Here is a 20,902-nt window from a genome sequence, read left to right as displayed (position 1 = left end):
CCCATCCCCCCCCAGCACTGGGGCTGCAGAACTCAGCCTGGTGCCCAGCCGGACAGGTACTGCCGCCTCCCCCCCCCTTCCCCCCCAGCACTGGGGCTGCAGAACTCAGCCTGGCGCCCAGCCGGACATGTGCTGCCTCCCCCCCCCCATCCCCCCCCAGCACTGGGGCTGCAGAACTCAGCCTGGTGCCCAGCCGGACACGTACTGCCGCCTCCCCCCCCCTTCCCCCCCCATCCCCCCCAGCACTGGGGCTGCAGAACTCAGCCTGGCACCCAGCCGGACACGTACTGCCTCCTCCCCCCCCTTCCCCCATACCCCCCCCAGCACTGGGGCTGCAGAACTCAGCCTGGTGCCCCAGCCAGACAAGTACTGCCTCCCCCCCCGTTTCCCCCCTTTCCCCCCCCCCAGCAATGGGGCTGGAGAACTCAGCCTGGCGCCCAGCCGGACAGGTACTGCCTCCCCCCCGCGCGAGCGAAGGGTCCATCCTGGTGTGTGGGCCGCAAAGCCCCAGCAGGGGCTGTTACCAGGGCACCCGCGGCCCTGGGGGGGATCAGAGCTCCCAGCAAGGTGTCCAGCTGCAGCCTCCGCGCCCCCCCCCCAATCTTCCCCACTCCAGCCATTAGCAAAACGTCTTTATTGAGCTGGCTCAGGGGTCCGTGCCCCACCCTCCCAGCCAGGGTCAGGCGCCCGCCCCCCTCCGGCCAGCAGGAGCAGGGCCGCCCCGCAGCTCTCCCTCTGCAGACAGCCAGCGCCAGGAGCAGGCGGGCGCAGGGCTCAGGCGGGCAGTGGGCCAACACGCAGCTGGCTAGGGATCCTGGTGAGACGGTCGGTCGGTCGGGTCGGGGCAGGGCCTCACCTGCCAGGGCTGCCCAGCAGGAACCTGCGGGCACAGAACGGGCAGCAGGCTCAGGGATGGGCTCCGGCCAGCGACTCGCCCCTCGCACGCCCGCACTCACCATTCCCCGCGAGCCACCACCGCCTCCTTCCGCACCAGCCGCTTCATGTCGTCCAGGGGCCGGGCCAGGGCCCGCAGCACCCGGGGCTTGTAGGGGAGCAGCTGGAGGGAGAGTGCGACCCATCAGCACCGGGTCTGGGGCACCAGGGACACAGGCCGAGCAGCCCCCCCGCTAGGGGCCCCCTTTCCACCTGGAGCAGCCACGGCCATTCAGCTCCCCAGGCTGTTGGGAACCGGCACTTACCGCAGGGGTGGGCAGGCTGGTCAGTGCATAGACACACTGCAGGGCAGCAATGCGGATGGCCTGGAAGACAGAGGGGTGAGTGGGTGGGCAGGGTGCACCAGACAGGCACGGGGGGGGGCAGCGGGGCCGGGCACGCACCATGGCAGGGCTGTCGCTCAGGCTCAGGAACTTGGTGACCAGGGTGTCGACGTGCAGGCTCATGACGTGCGGCGCCTCCAGCAGCAGAGGCTGCAGGCAGCGGAGGTGGAGAGCTGCACCACGCGGTCCGGGCAGGGACAAGGCCTCGAGCAGCAGTGACAGCAGCTGGGGCGATAGGCAGTGAGTGGCCTGGCCCCCGGCCCCCCCAGCCTCCCGCCCGGCCCTCCCCCCCGGCCTGGCCCCCGGCCCCCCGCCCGGCCCTCCCCCCCCCGGCCTGGCCCCCGGCCCCCCCAGCCTCCTGCCGGCCCTCCCCCCCCCCCGGCCTGGCCCCCGGCCCTCCCAGTCCCCCGCCCGGCCCTCCCCCCCCGGCCTGGCCCCCGGCCCTCCCAGCCTCCCGCCCGGCCCCCCCGCCCCCCGCCCGGCCCGGCCCTCACCGTGGGCAGCTCTGTCAGCAGCACGGCCCGAGGCAGGTGGTTCAGCACGTGGGAGAGCCCTTCAGGTAGTTGGCCTTCACGCCTGGGGAGAGCAGGGGAGCGAGTCAGGCCCACGGCGAGGGGCAGCCTGCGGGCCACGGGCGCGCGCTGCCCCCCCCACGCGGCTCACCCGGGCCGGCGGCGTGGAAGCCCCGCACCAGCTTGGGCACGTTGTCGGTGAAGAAGCGCTGGCGGAACATGATGCGCACGTCGGCGTGGCCCTCCCTGTGCAGCACGTCCGGGGCGTCGGCCATGAGCAGCGCCACGCCGTCGGCTGCCACGGGGCCCAGCGCCGCGTCGCCAGCAGGCCCAGCAGCTGCAGGGGGCAGAGGAGCCCTGAGGCTGAGCGGAGGCAGGTGCCAGCGGGCCACATGGAGCCTCCCTGCGCACGCCCCCGGGGCCGGCTGCTCACCTTGTCGGTCAGGCAGGAGCTCAGCGGGTGGTAGCGCAGCACCAGCGCTTTGGTCACCTGCGGGCGGAGAGAGGTCAGCGGGCCAGAGGGTGCAGCCGCGCCCCCTCCCCCAGCCGCCAGCTTACCCAGAGCAGCAGGGTGAGGGCCTGGCTTCGGAGCGGCCCCTCGGCCAGGCCGGCCTCCACGCTCTTCACGGCCGTGCCCAAGAGCTGGTCCAGCTGCGGCCCTGCGGACAGGCGGGTCAGGCTCAGGCTGAGGGCCTGGGGCCGGCGCGGGGAGTCCGCTCGGTGCCCCCTTACCTGCCGGGTGCTTGTTCACCAGCCCCGCAAAGCACTTGGCGGCTGCCGTGGCGGCGAAGGGGCAGGCGCAGGAACAGCTCAAGGCCAGCAGCTCCTGCAGCAGCCGGTCCTGCTGGCCAATCGGCACCTGGAAGGGAGCAGAAGCAGGATGGCCGCTGCCCCCCGGCCCGCTGCCCCCCCGGCCCGCCAGCCCGGGCCCTCCGCCCCCTAGCCGCCGGCCCCCGGCTCTGTCCCACCTTCCCCGGTCCCGTCCCCCCCTAGCCGCCGGCCCCCGGCCCTGTCCCACCTCCAGCCCACCTTCCCCGGTCCCGTCCCCCCCTAGCCCAGCCCCGCCTGCACCCCCCCGGCCCGTTGCCCCCCCGGCCCGCCAGCCCGGGCCCACCACCCCCTAGCCGCCGGCCCCGTCCCACCTTCCCCGGTCCCGTCCCCCCCTAGCCCGGCCCCGCCAGCCCCGCCTGCGCCCCCCCGGCCCGCCAGCCCGGGCCCACCGCCCCCTAGCCGCCGGCCCTGTCCCACTTCCCGGTCCCGTCCCCCCTAGCCCAGCCCCGCCTGCCACCCGCCAGCCCGGGCCCTCCGCCCCCTAGCCGCCGGCCCCCGGCCCTGTCCACTTTCCCCGGTCCCGTCCCCCCTAGCCCGGCCCCGCCAGCCCCGCCTGCCACCCCCCGGCCCGCTGCCCCCCGGCCCGCCAGCCCGGGCCCACCGCCCCCTAGCCGCCGGCCCCCGGCCCTGTCCCACCTTCCCCGGTCCCGTCCCCCCCTAGCCCGGGCCCGCCGCCCCCCGGCCCTGCCAGCCCCGTCCCACCTCCCCTGGCCCCGCCCCCCCGCCTGCCACCCCCCGGCCTCCTCAGCCCCTCACTTACGTTCCTGGGCAAGGAGCAGACGAAGGCCATGAGCAGGGCGACGAGGCGGCTTTGTGCAGCTCCTTGCTGCCCGCCCTGCATGGGGAAGAGCAGCGCCAGTGTCACCCACTGCCCCTGCCCCCGCCCCACCCCAGCCCTTCCCCTCCCCCACTCACCTGGAACGGCTGGAAGGGGCAGGGGCAGCTGTCCAGGGGCAGGAAGGAGACCTCCCCATCCAGGAAGAGGGGCACCACCCGAGAGGCACTCTGGGCAGCCAGCCTGCAGAGAGAGGGGAGCCTCAGAGATACTGGGACGTGCTGCTCTGGAGAGAGCCCGGAGCCATGGCCAGGCTCCCAGCCCCCGGATGCCCGCGTGCCTCAGTTTCCCTGGTCTCAGGACAGGCTGAGGCGAGGCTGCGGGTGTCGCCTGCCTGGGCCTGGCCGCTGGCAGAGCGAGTCCCCAGCACACGGCGCCCAGGGCCCAGGCTCTCCCCGCAGGGAGGCTGAGCAGCTGGCGAGCGAAGGGCTGGAGGGGACCCGGGGGGGGGGGGGGCTGCAAGGAGGCAGACTGAGTCGGAGCCCAGGGGCTCCCTGCAGCCGGGCCCTGCTGGAACCTTCTGTTCCCCAGGCCACCAGCCAGCCTGGGCCGGGCCGGGCGGGCCCTGGGGGAGTCGCTGCCCACGCTGGGCGAGGGGCCGCCCGGGGCCTGACCCAGCTGGACTGGCTGCTGTGGCGGGCCCGGGGGAAGCAGCCCCCCCCCGTGACTTGACAGGCCCCCCCGGCACCCCTAGAGCCCGCGGCCTGGCCCGGGGCGACTCACTCGGGGCACAGGTGGCTGCTGGCCGCGCTGATGACAGGCACCATGGCAGCCAGGCTCGTCTCCTCCAGCAGCAGCTTCCCCAGCGGCGAAGGGGCGCCCCCTGCAGGCAGCCGAGGAAAGGGCAGGTCAGTGGGCGGCGCTGCCCGGCAGGGAGTCGCACCCCAGGGGCCGGGCCTGGCAGGCTGCCCAGTGCCTCGTGCCCGTCGTACGGCCATGCTCGGGCCTCACCTTGCACGGCAGCCTGCACGGCCACAGCAAGCAGGCAGGGCACCACGGTCTGGTGGCAGTACCAGCAGCTCTCAGCATCCGACTGGCACTGCACCGCCACCCGCCGCAGGCTCTGGCACACGGCCACCACGTCGCAGGCGTCCGCTGGCATGCTGCCTGCAGGGCACAGAGGCCATGAGCACCCCACCCCCCGCCCACGCAGGGCCAGGAGGAGGCAGATGCCAAGCAGCACACGGACAAGTTACCAAGTGCTGCCGGGCCTCCTCAGCCCCGACCCGCAGCCCCCTGGGGCTCTGCTGAGGCTCCTCAGCCCTGCCCCGGGCACCACCTATGCACGCAGCTCTCTGCTGCTGCCCCCGCAGGCCCCGCTGCCAGCTCCCGCTGGAACCCGGGAAAGCTCTGGCAGGATTCCCGCGGAAGGACCTCTCTCACCTCTCGGCACCTGGCGCAGACACTGCAGCAGCACAGGGACGGTCTCCCGCACGATCCCAGGGTGGGTGGACACTGCTGCCAGGCCCTGCAGGCACCGTGCCCACAGGGAGCCCCGGGGTCGCCCCTCTGCCTCCTCCTGCTCTGAAAGCAGCAACACAGAGATGAGATCCTGGCACAGCCCGGCGGGGAGGGAGATGCCCCAGGAGAGGGCACGGCTCTGCGCAGTGAGATGCTCCAGGGAAGGAGACTCCACAGCCTCCCCAGGCAACTGATTCCAGCGTGGAACCCCCCCGACAGGCAGGAAGTTTTTCCTAATGTCCAACCTCAACCTCCCTGCTGCAGTTTAAGCCCCTTGCTGCTTGTCCTGTCCCCAGAGGCCAAGGGGAACAATCCCCCCCCCCCATGTGACGCCCTTTTAGATACTTGAACACCGCTCTCATGGCCCCTCTGTCTTCTCCTTTCCAAACTAAACCAGCCCAGTTCCTTCCGCCTCCCCCAGAGCTCATGTTCTCTAAACCCTTCCTCGTTCTTGTGCTCTTCTCTGGACCCTCTCCCATTTCTCCACATCGTTCCTGCCACGCGGTGCCCAGACCTGGACACAAGACTCCAGCTGAGGCCTGACCAGCGCAGAGCAGAGCGGGAGAACGACTCCTCGTGTCTTGCTCACACACTCCTGTTCGTGCTGCCAGAAGCACGTTTGCTTTTTTGCAACAGCATCTCACTGCTGACTCATTCAGCTTGTGGCCTGCTCTGCCCCTAGACCCCTTCCTGCCGGACGCCTTCCTGACAGTCGCTTCCTGTTGTGTGTGAGACACGGATCGGTCCTTCCCAAGGGGAGCACTTGGCATTTGTCCTTATTGAACAGATCCAGAGATGTCGTCATTCCCCCTTTATTGGGCTCTGGTGAGGCCACATCTGGAGTGTTGTGTCCAGTTCTGGGCCCCCCACTACAGAAGGGATGTGGACGCATTGGAGAGGGTCCAGCTGAGGGCAACCGAAATGATGAGGAGACTGGAGCATATGACCTACAGGAGAGGCTGAGGGATTGGGGTTTGTTAAGTCTGCAGAAGAGAAGAGTGAGGGGGGATCTGAGAGCAGCCTGCAACTCCCTGAAGGGAGGTTCAAAGGAGGATGGAGAGAGGCTGTTCTCAGTAGTGACAGATGCAGAACAAGGAGCAATGGGCTCAAGTTGCAGTGGGGAGGTCCAGGTTGGATATTAGGAAAAACTCTTTCCCTAGGAGGATGAGGAAGCCCTGGGCTGGGTTCCCTAGGGAGGTGGTGGAATCTCCATCCCTAGGGGTGTTTAAGTCTCGGCTGGACACAGCCCTGGCTGGGTTGATTTAGTTGGGTTGGTCCTGCCTAGAGCAGGGGGCTGGACTTGACCTCCTGAGGTCTCTTCGTTCTATGATTCTATGAACTTCATCCCATTGACCTCAGACCATTTCTCCAGTTTGTCCAGATCAGTTTGAATTCTGACCCTGCCCCAAAGCTCTCGCCACCCCTCCCAGCTTGTATCATCTGCAGACTCAATAAGCGTCCTCTCTCTGCCAGTATCCAAATTATTGAGGAAGGTATTGAACAGACCGGTCCCTGACCAGAGCCCTGCGGAACCCCCCTTGTTACACCCTTCCAGCAGGACTGCGAACCGTTAAGAACTACTTTCTGAGAACGGTTCTCCAGCAGTCATGCATCCATCTTCTAGTAGCGCCAGCTGGGAGACAGGAGGGCTGTGTCTAGACTGCACCCTTTTCCGTAAAAGGGATGCAAATTAGACACATCGCAATTGCAAATGAAGCGGGGATTTAAATCCCCTGTTTCATTTGCATAACATGGCTGCTGCTTTCTCCGGCTCGGAGCTTGGCCAGAAAAAAGCGCCAGTCTAGACGGGATCTTTTGGAAAATACAGCCTTTTCCGGAAGATTCCTTATTTTACAGAAAAGGGATGCAGTCTAGACACAGCCGAGGAGGAGACACAGCTAGGAGGCAGAGGGAGGAGACAGCACCATACGGGCAGTGCCACGGCGGCAGGGGGAGGGGACACAGCACCATACGGGCAGTGCCACGGCGGCGGGGGGAGGAGACACAGCGCCGTACGGGCAGTGCCACGGCGGCGGGGGGAGGAGACACAGCGCCGTACGGGCAGTGCCGCGGCGGCAGGGGGAGAAGAGAGCGCCGTACGGGCAGTGCCACGGCGGCGGGGGGAAGAGACACAGCACCGTACGGGCAGTGCCACGGCGGCGGGGGAGGAGACACAGCGCCGTACGGGCAGTGCCACGGCGGCAGGGGGAGGAGACACAGCGCCGTACGGGCAGTGCCACGGCGGCGGGGGGAGGAGACACAGCGCCGTACGGGCAGTGCCACGGCGGCAGGGGAGGAGACACAGCGCCGTACGGGCAGTGCCACGGCGGCGGGGGGAGGGGTTACATCCTCTCCCACCAGAGAATTGCCCTCTTCCTCCCCAGCCCAGCCCGGCCCCCGTACCTGACTGCAGCTGCCCTGCCAGCCTGTGCACCATGCGCGCCGTGAAGGCTCCTGGGTGGAGGGGGGCCAGCGCTCCGGCGGCCTCCATCGCAGCCGTGCTGCCAGGGAGAAGAGGGGGAGCTGCTGGGTGGGGCCGCGGGCACCGGGCTCAGAGCAGCCCCAACCAGGGGCCGGAGGGTTCGCCCCGTTCCCGGAGGCGCAGGGCGCTGGCTCTGCTCTAGCCAGGCCTGCCCACTGGCAGGGACCCCGCAGCCCTCACCAGCTCTGGGAATCGTCCGCCTCCAAGACGAGCCGGGTCAGGTGATCCACAACCAGCTCCACGTCGGGGGGAGCCAGGAGCCCTGAAAGGAGACACGCCTGAGCCCAGCCCACTGCCCAGCGAGCTCCCAGCGCAACGCAGCGGGGCCAGGCCCGGGTGGCGGCAGGAGGGGACCGTCGGCAGACACCAACCTGGCAGCGTGCCCAGGACGGTCAGGGCTCGGATCCCCACCAACTGCAGCTGCACGCTGGGGTCCGTCAGCGCCGAGAACAGCACGCAGCACAGCGGGGCTCGGGCGCGGCGCAGGGCGCTCTCCTCTGGGGGACACGGAGCCTCAGGGCCTGCGGGCACAAGCCGCCTCGCAGGCCCCGTGTGCGCGACAGCGTTCCTGCCGGCCGCGTGCCCGGAGCGCAGCCCTGGGGCGGGGCGGGGCGGGGCGGGTGCTGGCTCGCTGCCCGCCGGGGCCCTTCTCGGGCCAGGTGCCACCGGCCCACAGGAAAGTGGGGGGCATACGCCAGTGACAGCAAAACCCCCTGCCCCCCAGGCGCCCCCCAGAGGGGCTGGCGCAACAGCCTCACCGTCATCCTCCTGCCCCCACTTCTGCTGCAGCTCCAAGAAGCCCAGAAGCATCTCCAGGAGGGTCCTCCGCTGGCTGCTCTAGAGGGGAGAGCGGCAGCGCCCGGTCAGGGCCAGGCCTCGCGGGGCAGTGGCGCCCGCGGGCCTGGGCTCCCTCACCTGCGGGTGCTGGTTGTACTGCTCCAGCAGCAGGGGCACCACGCTGCTGCTGATCCGGTGGCCGGCGCGGAAGGAGGCGCCCGCCGCTGCCTGCAGGAGCTTGGCACTCGGCCACACCAGCTTCATGTCCGGCTCACACAGATGGTGCCTGCAGTCTGAGAGAGCAGGCGTCAGCCCCTCCCCGGAGACTCACTTCCCAGCCACGCCCTGGGGGGGGCATGGGGACAGGACAGGAGTCAGCACCGGGCAGAACCGGGAGGGGCCATCCGGAGCCGGGCGCGGGGAGGGGGATAGGAGAGGCTGGCCGGGGGGGGGCACGGCGCACACAGGCCCCGGGCCGGACGTGGGGAGGGGGACAGGAGAGGGGGGGGCACGGCCGCACACAGGCCCGGGGCCGGACGCGGGGAGGGGGACAGGAGAGGCTGGCCGGGGGGGGGGGCACGGCGCACACAGGCCCCGGGGCCGGGCGCGGGGAGGGGACAGGAGAGGCTGGCCGGGGGAGGGGGGGCACGGCGCACACAGGCCCCGGGCGCGGGGAGGGGGATAGGAGAGGCTGGCCGGGGGGGGGGCACGGCGCACAGAGGCCCGGGCCGGGCGCGGGGAGGGGGATAGGAGAGGCTGGCCGGGGGGGGGGGGGGGGCACGGCGCACACAGGCCCCGGGTGCGGGGAGGGGGATAGGAGAGGCTGGCCGGGGGGGGGCATGGCGCACACAGGCCCCGGGCCGGGCGCGGGGAGGGGGACAGGAGAGGCTGGCCGGGGGGGGGCACGGCGCACACAGGCCCCGGGCCAGGCGCGGGGAGGGGGACAGGAGAGGCTGGCCGGGGGGGGCACGACGCACACAGGCCCCCGGGCCGGGCGCGGGGAGGGGGACAGGAGAGGCTGGCCGGGGGGGGGCACGGCGCACACAGGCCCAGGGCCGGGCGCGGGGAGGGGGACAGGAGAGGCTGGCCGGGGGGGGCACGGCGCACACAGGCCCCAGGGCCGGGCGCGGGGAGGGGGATAGGAGAGGCTGGCCGGGGGGGGGGGGGGGAACGGCGCACACAGGCCCCAGGCCGGGCGTGGGGAGGGGGATAGGAGAGGCTGGCCGGGGGGGGGGCACGGCGCACACAGGCCCCAGGGCCGGGCGCGGGGAGGGGGACAGGAGAGGCTGGCCGGGGGAGGCACGGCGCACAGAGGCCCTGGGCCGGGCGCGGGGAGGGGGACAGGAGAGGCTGGCCGGGGGGGGCACGGCGCACAGAGGCCCCGGGCCGGGCGCGGGGAGAGGGGGGCACGGCACACACAGGCCCCGGGCCGGGCGCGGGGAGGGGGACAGGAGAGGCTGGCCGGGGGGGCACGGCGCACAGAGGCCCCGGGGCCGGGCGCAGGGAGGGGGACAGGAGAGGCTGGCCGGGGGGGGCACGGCGCACACAGGCTCCGGGGCCGGGCGCGGGGAGGGGGACAGGAGAGGCTGGCCGGGGGGGGGCACGGCGCACAGAGGCCCCGGGACGGGCGCGGGGAGAGGGGGGCACGGCACACACAGGCCCCGGGGCCGGGCGCGGGGAGGGGGACAGGAGAGGCTGGCCGGGGGGGGCACGGCGCACACAGGCCCCGGGGCCGGGCGCGGGGAGGGGGACAGGAGAGGCTGGCCGGGGGGGGCACGGCGCACACAGGCCCCGGGGCCGGGCGCGGGGAGGGGGACAGGAGAGGCTGGCCGGGGGGGGCACGGCGCACACAGGCCCCGGGGCCGGGCGCGGGGAGGGGGACAGGAGAGGCTGGCCGGGGGGGCACGGCGCACACAGGCCCCGGGGCCGGGCGCGGGGAGGGGCACAGGAGAGGCTGGCCGGGGGGGGGCACGGCGCACAGAGGCCCGGGACGGGCGCGGGGAGAGGGGGGCACGGCGCACACAGGCCCCGGGGCCGGCGCGGGGAGGGGGACAGGAGAGGCTGGCCGGGGGGGGCACGGCGCACACAGGCCCCGGGGCCGGCGCGGGGAGGGGGACAGGAGAGGCTGGCCGGGGGGGGGGGCACAGCGCACACAGGCCCCGGGGCCGGGCGCGGGGAGGGGGACAGGAGAGGCTGGCCGGGGGGGGCACGGCGCACACAGGCCCCGGGGCCGGGCGCGGGGAGGGGGACAGGAGAGGCTGGCCGGGGGGGGCACGACGCACACAGGCCCCGGGCCGGGCGCGGGGAGAGGGGGGCACGGCACACACAGGCCCGGGACGGGCGCGGGAGAGGGACAGGAGAGGCTGGCCGGGGGGGGCACGGCGCACACAGGCCCCGGGGCCGGGCGCGGGGAGGGGGACAGGAGAGGCTGGCCGGGGGGGGCACGGCGCACACAGGCCCCGGGGCCGGGCGCGGGGAGGGGGACAGGAGAGGCTGGCCGGGGGGGGGCACGACGCACACAGGCCCCGGGCCGGGCGCGGGGAGAGGGGGGCACGGCACACACAGGCCCCGGGGCCGGGCGCGGGGAGGGGGACAGGAGAGGCTGGCCGGGGGGGGGGGCACGGCGCACACAGGCCCTGGGGCCTGGGCGCGGGGAGGGGGACAGGAGAGGCTGGCCGGGGGGGGGCACGGCGCACAGAGGCCCCGGGACGGGCGCGGGGGAGAGGGACAGGAGAGGCTGGCCGGGGGGGGCACGGCGCACACAGGCCCCGGGGCCGGGCGCGGGGAGAGGGACAGGAGAGGCTGGCCGGGGGGGGCACGGCGCACACAGGCCCCGGGGCCGGGCGCGGGGAGTGGACAGGAGAGGCTGACCGGGGGGGGGGGGGGGGCACGGCGCACACAGGCCCCGGGCGCGGGGAGGGGGATAGGAGAGGCTGGCCGGGGGGGGGGGGGGGCACGGCGCACACAGGCCCCGGGGCCGGGCGCGGGGAGGGGGACAGGAGAGGCTGGCCGGGGGGGGCACGGCGCACACAGGCCCCGGGGGCCGGGCGCGGGGAGGGGGACAGGAGAGGCTGGCCGGGGGGGGGGGGGGCACGGCGCACACAGGCCCCGGGGGCCGGGCGCGGGGAGGGGGATAGGAGAGGCTGGCCGGGGGGGGCACGGCGCACACAGGCCCCGGGGCCGGGCGCGGGGAGGGGGACAGGAGAGGCTGGCCTGGGGGGGGCACGACGCACACAGGCCCCGGGGCCGGGCGCGGGGAGGGGGATAGGAGAGGCTGGCCGGGGGGGGCACGGCGCACACAGGCCCCGGGGCCGGGCGCGGGGAGGGGGACAGGAGAGGCTGGCCTGGGGGGGGCACGACGCACACAGGCCCCGGGGCCGGGCGCGGGGAGGGGGACAGGAGAGGCTGGCCGGGGGGGGGCACGGCACACACAGGCCCCGGGGCCGGGCGCGGGGAGGGGGACAGGAGAGGCTGGCCGGGGGGGGGGGGACGGCGCACACAGGCCCCGGGCCGGGCGCGGGGAGGGGGACAGGAGAGGCTGGGGCAGGGACACGGCCCGGGCCGGGCGCGGGGAGGGGGACAGGAGAGGCTGGCCGGGGGGGGGCACGGCGCACACAGGCCCCGGGGCCGGGCGCGGGGAGGGGGACAGGAGAGGCTGGCCTGGGGGGGGCACGGCACACAGAGGCCCCGGGCCGGGCGCGGCGGGAGCTACCTTGCAGGATGCCGCCGAGGAAGGCCTCCAGCAGGTCGGCGGCGTCGGAGCGCAGCACGGCGCGGGACAGGCAGGCCGTCAGGGCGCGCAGCGCAGCCAGAGCCTCCGCCTCCACCTTCTCGCTGGCCGTCTGGAACACCTGGGGAGGGTCAGACATGCCCAGGCGCCGCCGCGGGGAGCCGGCCCCACGGGCCTGGGCTGGGCCAGGGCCCCAGCCCAGCTCAGCGCTCTGCCCCGGGGCTCGCCTGCGGGGCCAGGGGACCCCTCCCGCTCTCTGCCCCGGGGCCCCCAGGGGCCGGCTGCACTCACCTCCCTGCGCAGGGCCGACCAGAGGCTGGGGAGGAATTCCTGCAGCTCCTTCTGCCCGTAGGTGGCGCAGCAGGCGCCCTGCGGGGAGCCAGCACCGCGTTAGGGGGCTGCGGGGACAAGGGCGGGGCCCAGGGAGGCGGGCCCCTGCCCCATCGAGCAGGAGGGGGGCCCGTGGCCGTACCAGGGTCTGCAGCGAGTCCAGCTTGGCGCTCTGCATCTCCGAGTCCAGCTTCTCCAGCAGCAGCGGCAGCAGGAACTGCAGAGAGGGGCAGTCAGGCTCCCTGGGCTGCCCCCGCCCCCGGGCACAGCTCGCATGGGGGCCTGCAGCCCTTGCCAGGGCAGGCCCAGCCCATCAGCGCCCACGTCCCACCAGAGAGCGGAGACCCAGCACGGCTTCCCCAGAGCCCGTGGGACTGAGCCCGTGGAGGGCGGCATGCAGAGGGGCAGGGTCAGCGCCCACGTCGGAGCCCACAGCCGCAGCTCCCTCCAGCGTGCACGCCTGGGGCCGCGCAGAACGGAAGGAAGGCTTCAGCCAAGGCGCCGCGTTCCCTCCATGTGCGGGATACATTTTGGTACGTGCTCTGAGGCATGTGACGTGCACCAACAGAAACAGCCATAGCTGGGGGCGCCCCCCTGGGCCGTAGTGGGGGGTCTGCTCTGTACCCGGGTCCCCAGCGCTGGGCTGTGATTCCCACGGACTCCCCCACCTGTGTATGGCCCAGACACCCCAGCCCAGCCTGGGCAGGGAACAAGGCTCTTCCCGGGGGGAGACGGACGCCAGGTTTCGTGGGAGGGGGCAGTGGTGGCTGGGAACCATGAAGGGAACAGCCTAAGCTGAGGGCCTATGGGGGGCGATGGACCCCTAACCCCACGGCTCTGAGGCATCCTGGCCCTGACTCCTGTAGCCACATCGCGTCTGTGCCGGGCTGTATCCCGGAGGAGCAACAACCCCCCGTTCTCTGGCTGCTCCGGGGGTGCAGGAACAGGGAACCCCGACGCGCCGTCACAGCCGCTGGGCAGTGGGGAGGCGCCGGAATCTCTCCCGAGTGCCCAGCTGACAGGGAGCCCTGCCGCCCACTCACTAGCTGAGCTGCGGACACGTGCCCTGCTCGGCAGGGGCCGCCTGGACCCTGGAAGGCGGGGCGAGGGGTTGGGGAGGGAAAGCTGCCTTTTGGCCACCACCCCAGCCAGGGAGAGACGCCATCTCTCTGCAGCCCTGGCTGATCTCCGGGGGGCGGCACTGGCCTAGCTGGGCAGGAGGGCCGGGAGACGCCAGTTATGCTCCCTGGAGCTAGTGGGGAAAGGACTCTGCGCCCCAATCCCAGGCGGCGACTGGGCTTCGCGGCACAAGGCCCCTGGTGGGGTCTAGGCCTGGCCGTGCGTGGGATGCCCTGGGACGCAGGCTACGTGGCGAGCGCCCACCGCCAGCTGCTCAGACTGTGGCCTGCAGCGCAGCCGGGTACAGGGGGGTCCGGCCCGCCAGGCCGCTTTGCAGCATCGCTCCCACTGTCGCTAGCCCCGCTTGGGGGCCAGAAGAGCAGGCGGCTGTAGGCGGGGCCGCTTCCCGGCCAGGCTGCCCGCAGAGCCGGCTCGGCACGTCTGCTAGCCTGAGGGCCAGGCAGGGAGATGAGCGTGCGGAGCCAAAGGCAGGCTGCTCTGCTCTGGCCGGTGATGCAGGCAGCGCACCTCGGCGCTGTCCCTTGCTTCCCACTCGGCCACACCCGCACTGCAGTGGGCCGGCCTCGCTTCCTGATCAGGGGATCTCCCCCCCGGCACATGCTGCCCTTCGCCAGCCGCGGCGGCTCTCCGGAGCGGGGCCTGTGCAAGGCACCCTGCCGTCTAGCCGCGGCCGACAGGCTTTACTCAGCCCTGGCAACGCCCATCCTCTCCCGCGTCACAACCCAGAGCACGGAAACACCAGCCCTCCGCCGCCTCACGGGCCATCCGCGCTCCGCAGGGCGTCCTACCTCGGCAAACAGGGGTGTGGAGGCCAGCACGGCCCGGAGGCTCAGAATCAGGTCCTCCCTCTGAACGCCATGAGGGTCATTGGGGGGCTGGAGAGAAGCACAAAGAGCAAGAGGCCCGTCAGACAGATTCCCCGAAGAGCGGCGCGAGCAGCAAGACCAGCCGGGGTTGAAGCTCCGAGGAGAATCATAGAACCCTAGAACTGGAAGGGACCTCGAGAGGTCGAGTCCAGCCCCCCGCCCCCACGGCAGGACCAAGCACCGTAGACCATCCCTGCCAGGTCTGCCCGTCAATATCTCCAGAGATGGAGATTCCACAACCGCCCTGGGCAATTTATTCCAGCGTTTAACTCCCCTGACAGGCAGGAGGCTTTTCCTAATGTCCAACCTCAACCTCCCCTGCTGCAGTTTAAGCCCCTTGCTGCTTGTCCTGTCCCCAGAGGCTCCGTGACACTCTTAGATACTTGAACACCGCTCTCAATTTCCCTCAGTCTTCTCCTTTCCAAACTAAACAAGCCCAATTTTTTCAGCCTCCCCTCCCAGCTCATGTTCTCTCGACCTTCCATCATTCCTGTTGCTCTTCTCTGGACCCTCTCCCATTTCTCCACCTTTCCTGAAACGCGGTGCCCAGACCTGGACACAAGATTCCCATTGGGGCCTGATCAGCACAGAGAAGGGAAGAATGACTTCCCGTGTCTTGCTCACAACACGCCTGTTCGTTCATCCCAGAATCATGTTTGCTTCTTTGCAACAGCGTCACACTGTTGACTCATCTTCTGCTTGTGGTCCAGTCTGACCCCTGGATCCCTTTCTGCAGGACTCCTTCCTAGGCAGTCGCTTCCCGCTCTGTGTGAGACTCATTGTTCCTTCCTAAGTGGAGCACTTTGCATTTCTCTTTATTGAACTTCATCCCATTGACCCCAGACCCTTTCTCCGGTTTCTCCAGATCAGTTTGAATTCTGACCCTATTCTCCAAAGCACTTGCAACCCCTCCCAGCTTGTATCATCTGCAATAAGCGTCCTCTCTATGCCAGTATCTAATTGATTGAAGATATTGAACAGAACTGGTCCTAAACCAGACCCCTGCGGAACCCAACTTGTTCTGCCTTTCCAGCAGGATTGGGAACCGTTAATAACTACTCTCTGAGCACGGTTATCCAGCCAGTTATGCACCCACCTTATAGTAGCCCCATTTAAGTTGTATTTGCCTAGTTTATCGATGAGAATCTCATGTGAGACTGTGTCAAATGCCTTATTAAAGTCTAGATATACCACATCCACCGCCCCCCCTTAGCCATAAGACTCGTTACCCTATCGAAGAGAGCTATCAGATTGGTTTGACATGATTTGTTCCTTACAAATCCATGCTGGCTGCTACCTATCACCTTATCTTCCATGTGTTTGCAGATGAATTCCTTCAGTACTTGTTCCATTATCTCTCCTGGCACAGAGGTTAAACTGTCTGGTCTGTAGGTTCCTGGGTTGTTCTTATTCCCCTTTTTATGGATGTGCACTAGATTTGCCCTTTTCCAGTCTTCTGGAATCTCTCCTGTCTCCCATGATTTTCCAAAGATGTAGCTAGAGGCTCAGATACCTCCTCTATCAGCTCCTTGAGTATTCTAGGTGCATTTCATCAGGCCCTGGTGACTTGCAGCCATCTCACTTTTCTAGGTGATTTTTAACTTGTTCCTTTATTTTATTTTCTAACCCTACCCCCTTCCCACTAGCATTTGCTACGGTAGGCATTCCTTCAGGCTTCTCGGCGAAGAGCGAAACAAAGGAGGGGCGGAGAGAACCAGGGAAACCCAAACCTGCCCAGGAAAGCCAGGGCAAGCTCAGGTAAGTCAAGTGGCCAAGCGCACTTGGACAGGCCAGGAAAGAACCGGCGAGCGGCCAGCCAAGGGCACCGAGCACAGCAAGCAAAGAAGCAGGAAGCTGCCAAACACCCAGCGGGGCATGGAAGAGCGAGACGCCAGCGGAGAGCTCGAGGACAACACGCTCGCTGCAGAGCAAGGGCGAATTCCGGGCCCGTCTTCAGGCCTGAGGCTGTGCGGGAGATTCCCACAGCTGAGCCGCTCTTTCTAGGCGACAAACCGGAGGAACCAGCTGTGGCGTAGTGGGGGGCTGTCTGCTCTGTGACCCGGGGTCCCCTGCGCTGGGATGTGAGATTCTCACTGACTCACCCACATGTATATTAACCCAGACTCAGCCTCCCCGGGGAGACAAAGGGAGGGGGCGGAGACCCACACCTGGCTGGGGGGCAGAGGCTGTCGGGGAAGCATGGAGAGCAGAGGCTAACCTGGGGCCTAGCAGGGATGGACCCCTAACCCTAGGGTCTGAGCGCCCTGGCCCGGGCCCCTGTAGCCACATCCCGTCTGTGCGGTGCTGTACCCTGAAGGAGCAGTGAACCCCTCTCTGTTCTACGCCTGGCGGAGTCAGTTCTGGCTGCTACGGGGGTGCAGGAACGGGAAACCCCCAACTCGCCGTCACCCCCCCCCCAGAGTGAGGTGTCATGGGGGGTTGGGAACAAACCAATCAACGGTAACGCGTCCCCGGGAGCAGACGGTTCCGAGGACTCGGCCAGGACGCCGCAGGACTCCGAGCTGGGGTGCAGCGAGCACGTCCATCCGCCCAGCGCCCGCCGCCCGGACTGAGCAGGGGCAGGGCAAGAAGCCTGCCTCCAGCCCCAGGCACCTGGGCCGAGCTGCTGCCGAGCTGCCAGACCACCCAGCGGCGCGATGTGCTGGGGAAGAGTCTCTGGAAAGGGAACTCCTGCCTCCCCAATCTGCTAGAGTTCTCTGAGGGGGCCACCCGGCACGTGGCCAGGGGCAGCCAGTGGCCCTAGTGGACTGAGGGTCCCACAAAGCCTCTGCCAAGGCCCCTCCCCAAAAGCTTTAAGCCAATGAGGCTGCCACGGGATGAGAGGGAAGGGCCTTGTGTGGACGGGCCCCGGCTAAGGGAGGCAGCAAAGGGCAGGAACACCGTCGGGTTTCACAGTGGCGGGGTCCCCCAGGGTCCATGCTGCGACCGACCCTGTTCAATTCCCAGCTGATCCGGAAAGGGGAGGAGCGGGGCAGCATTTGCAGAGGACACAGAACTACCCAAGGCAGCCGGCAGAACACTACACAGGGGTCCCACGGCCCAGGCTCACAAGGCAAGTCCGTGGCGACGAACCCAGAGTAACGCGGTGAGGCAGTGGGGAGCTTGGGGGGTTCAAAGGGGGTTGGGTTGCACACGGGGGGGGAGGGGTGCTCAGTGCCTGGTTCAATGTGACAAGGGGGGAGTTTGTTGTTGCAGGGAACAGCCCAGAACTGGAGCCTTGTACCCCCGGCCCTGCTCAGAGCACACAGCCGCTTCCCACCAGACAAGGGGCTCAGAGGGGACCCCGGCGACCGGCCCGGCAGGCCCCAGCGAGGGGGGAACATGGGATGGGGAGGGGCGGAGAAGAGGGGCCCAGGAGACTCCTTTACCTGGGGAGAGATACTGGGGGGGGAGGGGCTGTTGCTGGGGGTATTGGAGACTCTGCTGGGAGACCGGGGCTGGTTTTTTGGGGGGCTGAGGGCAGGGCAGGCAGGACTCAGCTGGCTGCGGGGGAGACTGACGCGGGGCCGGGGGCCCGGGCCGACTGGCTGCGGGGGAGACTGATGTGTGGGCCGGGGGCCCGGGCCGACCGGCTGCGGGGGAGACTGACACGGGGCTGGGGGCCCGGGCCGACTGGCTGCGGGGGAGACTGATGTGTGGGCCGGGGGCCCGGGCCGACCGGCTGCGGGGGAGACTGACGCGGGGCCGGGGGCCCGGGCCGACCGGCTGCGGGGGAGACTGACGCGGGGCCGGGGGCCCGGGCCGACCGGCTGCGGGGGAGACTGACGCGGGGCCGGGGGCCCGGGCCGACCGGCTGCGGGGGAGACTGACGCGGGGCCGGGGGCCCGGGCCGACCGGCTGCGGGGGAGACTGACGCGGGGCCAGGGGCCCGGGCCGACTGGCCTGAGGGATCCGTTGCTGTTCAAAGCTCACTAACCCCTCCTGTTTGGTGCTGGCTGATAGTCGCTCTGGGCTGGGGAGCAGGGGGGCGCTATTCCCTCGGGGAGGGGAGGCCCTGGGGGTTCAGCGGGAGGGGACCCCCTGAAGGGCTCACGGCAGAGGCAGGCGGCTGGTGGCCCTGAGAGGCTCTGTCCTGGAGGCGGAGGGGCGGACCCCCAGGTGGGAGGGGCCCCCCCGAGAGTGGGTTGCCGCACTGGAGAGGGGGGTTCCGCCCAGGAGCCGAGGGGCCAAGTGTGGGCGCGACCTGTGAGCCGTGACAAACGCCCTTGGGACTCAGTTTCCCAAACTGCCACAAGACGAAAGGGCCTGAGCCCGTTATCACTCAAGCAAGAGACCGTGGGATCACGCTGCCAAGAGCCCCTCCCTGCGTGGCGGCAGCGCGAACCGAAGGCACAGCACCGCCAGAGGGCACAGAAGGCAGAACATGGCAGGCTGCCGCTATGTCCGCCCCGGGGAGCAGCCCGCGGGGACTGGGGCCTGCAGGCTCAGGCGCCCATCGCAGAGAGAACTGGAAAAGGTTCCGAGAAGAGCAAAGCCAAGCGGGGATGGAGCGGCGGACAAGCCTGGGGCTGCTCAGCTTGGCAAAGAGGCGACTCGGGGGATGCGACCGAGGTCTACCCAGCCTTGACTAGTGTGGAGAGCACGAATAAGGGCGGGCGAGTTACCTCGTCACCTAACACACCAACCAGGCAATTTCCCCAATGGCAGCAGGATTCAAACACACACAAGGCAACACACGGCCAACCTGTGGAACTCCCTGCCAGGGGATGTTGGGAAGGCCAAAACCAGAACCGGATCAGCTAGAAAAGCACTAGGTAAGTTCCTGGAGGGCAGGTCCATCAGGCTGCTAGGCAGGGCTGATGTCCCTGGCCCGTGTGTGTCAGAAGCTGGGAATGGGCGACGGAGGAGGGATCACTCGCTAATTAGCCTGCTGTGTTCACTGCCGCTGGTAGAAAATGCAACGCTGGGCCGGATGGGCCCTTGGCCGGGGCCAGCGCGGCCGTTCATCCTGCTCAGCCGCCGTTGGCAGGGCTAGGCTGCTCCACCCGTCTCCAGCCACAGAAAGGCAACACGTGTCACGGAAACCTGGCCTCACCCCCCCTCCTGGGCCCAGGACCCCGGACCCACCACGGGACCCTGCCTGCGGGCAGGACGCGGCCTGGGGGGACGGGGCAGGAGAGACTCACGGGCGTAAAGTCAATAGGGAAGTAGCAGGACGTCACTTCGAAGAGCTCCTCCACAAAGGGGCCTGCAGGGGAGAGCAGAGGTTGGAGCAGCAGCGCGGGGAGGCGGGCGGCCCCGGGGGCCAGCCCCCCCGAGCAGTGGGCGAGGGGGCCGGCGCAGGCGCTCACCCAGCGCGTAGCCCTTGCGCACGAGGTCGCGGGCGATCTGGAAGGCCACCAGCAGGTTGCGAGGGTCCTTCTCCCCGTCCATCACCTGGATGAAGCCGAAAGTGAAGTCGGTGCCCAGGCCCTTCAGCTCTGCAGAGGGAAGGAGCATGCAGAGCGCTGAGCCTGGGTCCCCACAGCCCAGGCCCGCGGGCGCAGCCAGCCCCCCGCCCTGCCTCACCGGCCTCGCGGCTGCGCATGAAGTTGGTGATGGTGCTGTAGACCGTGTGGCGATCCAGCTGCGGCAGGGACTGCAGGGAAGAGCGGAGGTGTTAGGAGGACACGGGCGTGCTGCCGAGCGGGGGGCTCGGCGCGCCCACACAAGGACACACGCCCGGGGGAGGAGTCAGCGGGGGACGGGGAGGGCACCATGCGAGGGGACCAGGCTGGCCACGGTCCCCCAGCAGAACCGCGGCCTGCAGAACAGCCTGAACGGCCCCACCCTGCCCCGGCCAGAGAGGAGCCACGGCGCCGTGCTCAGGCTTCCAGGTGCTCCAGAGCAGCCCGGAGCCACCGGCCGCCAGGAACAAGCTCTGCCCTGCCCCGGCCTGGCTCAGCACCACGCAGGGGGCGCTGGGGAGTGGGCCCAGGCCCGCGCTGACAGGCACCTGTGCAGCCTGGCTGGCCGGGCCGTGCCCGGGACACACGGGCCCGCGAAGGGCTGGAGCAGGGGCTCCCGCGGCTCACCTGCACGTGCACCTCCTGGAAGACGGCTTTGAGCACCGACACGGCCAGGCCCGGGGCCAGCCCCTCGCACAGACTCTGGGGACACGGAGAGAAAACAAGGTGCAGAGCTGCCAGCCCTCGCCCCAGCAGGGCGGGTGCCCCCAGGCCAGCCCCAGCCAGCCGCCTCTGCCCCGCGAACCAGGCCAGCCCCAGCCAGCCGCCTCTGCCCCGCGAACCAGGCCAGCCCCAGCCAGCCGCCTCTGCCCCGCGAACCAGGCCAGCCCCAGCCAGCCGCCTCTGCCCCGCGAACCAGGCCAGCCCCAGCCAGCCGCCTCTGCCCCGCGAACCAGGCCAGCCCCAGCCAGCCGCCTCTGCCCCGCGAACCAGGCCAGCCCCAGCCAGCCGCCTCTGCCCCGCGAACCAGGCCAGCCCCAGCCAGCCGCCTCTGCCCCGCGAACCAGGCCAGCCAACCTCATGCCTAAGCGTAAGCTGCCCCCCCCTTCTCATGCGTTAGCAGCAGCCACAGGCCACGGCAGGCACACGGCGCTGAGCAGACGTGGCCCTGCCGGCTCCGTCCCCCGCCAAGCAGCGCGGCTGGCTCCCAGCACTCACCAGCGCCCGCAGGCCCTGCAGCACCGCGGGGATCA

The 20,902-nt window shown here is 70.2% G+C and overlaps 1 protein-coding gene across 1 annotated transcript; it reads right to left on the bottom strand.

Moving 5' to 3' along the window:
• Positions 1 to 619: 619 nt before the first annotated feature.
• MMS19 (MMS19 cytosolic iron-sulfur assembly component) lies at positions 620 to 20,835 on the bottom strand. Its single transcript, XM_075917757.1, is given in 29 exon segments — positions 620 to 880; positions 957 to 1,057; positions 1,200 to 1,259; positions 1,338 to 1,502; positions 1,772 to 1,827; positions 1,830 to 1,853; positions 1,941 to 2,111; positions 2,114 to 2,126; positions 2,223 to 2,279; positions 2,348 to 2,448; positions 2,522 to 2,648; positions 3,381 to 3,455; positions 3,536 to 3,638; positions 4,179 to 4,278; positions 4,407 to 4,562; positions 4,839 to 4,979; positions 7,320 to 7,417; positions 7,579 to 7,660; positions 7,770 to 7,895; positions 8,157 to 8,235; positions 8,314 to 8,468; positions 11,888 to 12,026; positions 12,197 to 12,274; positions 12,378 to 12,452; positions 14,164 to 14,250; positions 19,389 to 19,450; positions 19,554 to 19,682; positions 19,771 to 19,840; positions 20,277 to 20,835. Coding segments are annotated over 29 exon segments (3,144 nt in total). The 5' UTR covers positions 20,763 to 20,835; the 3' UTR covers positions 620 to 852.
• Between the last annotated feature and the right edge of the window lie 67 nt (positions 20,836 to 20,902).

The sequence above is a fragment of the Pelodiscus sinensis genome, unplaced genomic scaffold, assembly GCF_049634645.1.
Source record: "Pelodiscus sinensis isolate JC-2024 unplaced genomic scaffold, ASM4963464v1 ctg192, whole genome shotgun sequence".
In the NCBI taxonomy this organism is placed as follows: domain Eukaryota; kingdom Metazoa; phylum Chordata; order Testudines; family Trionychidae; genus Pelodiscus; species Pelodiscus sinensis.
This window is presented reverse-complemented; position numbering and strand designations above follow the sequence as displayed.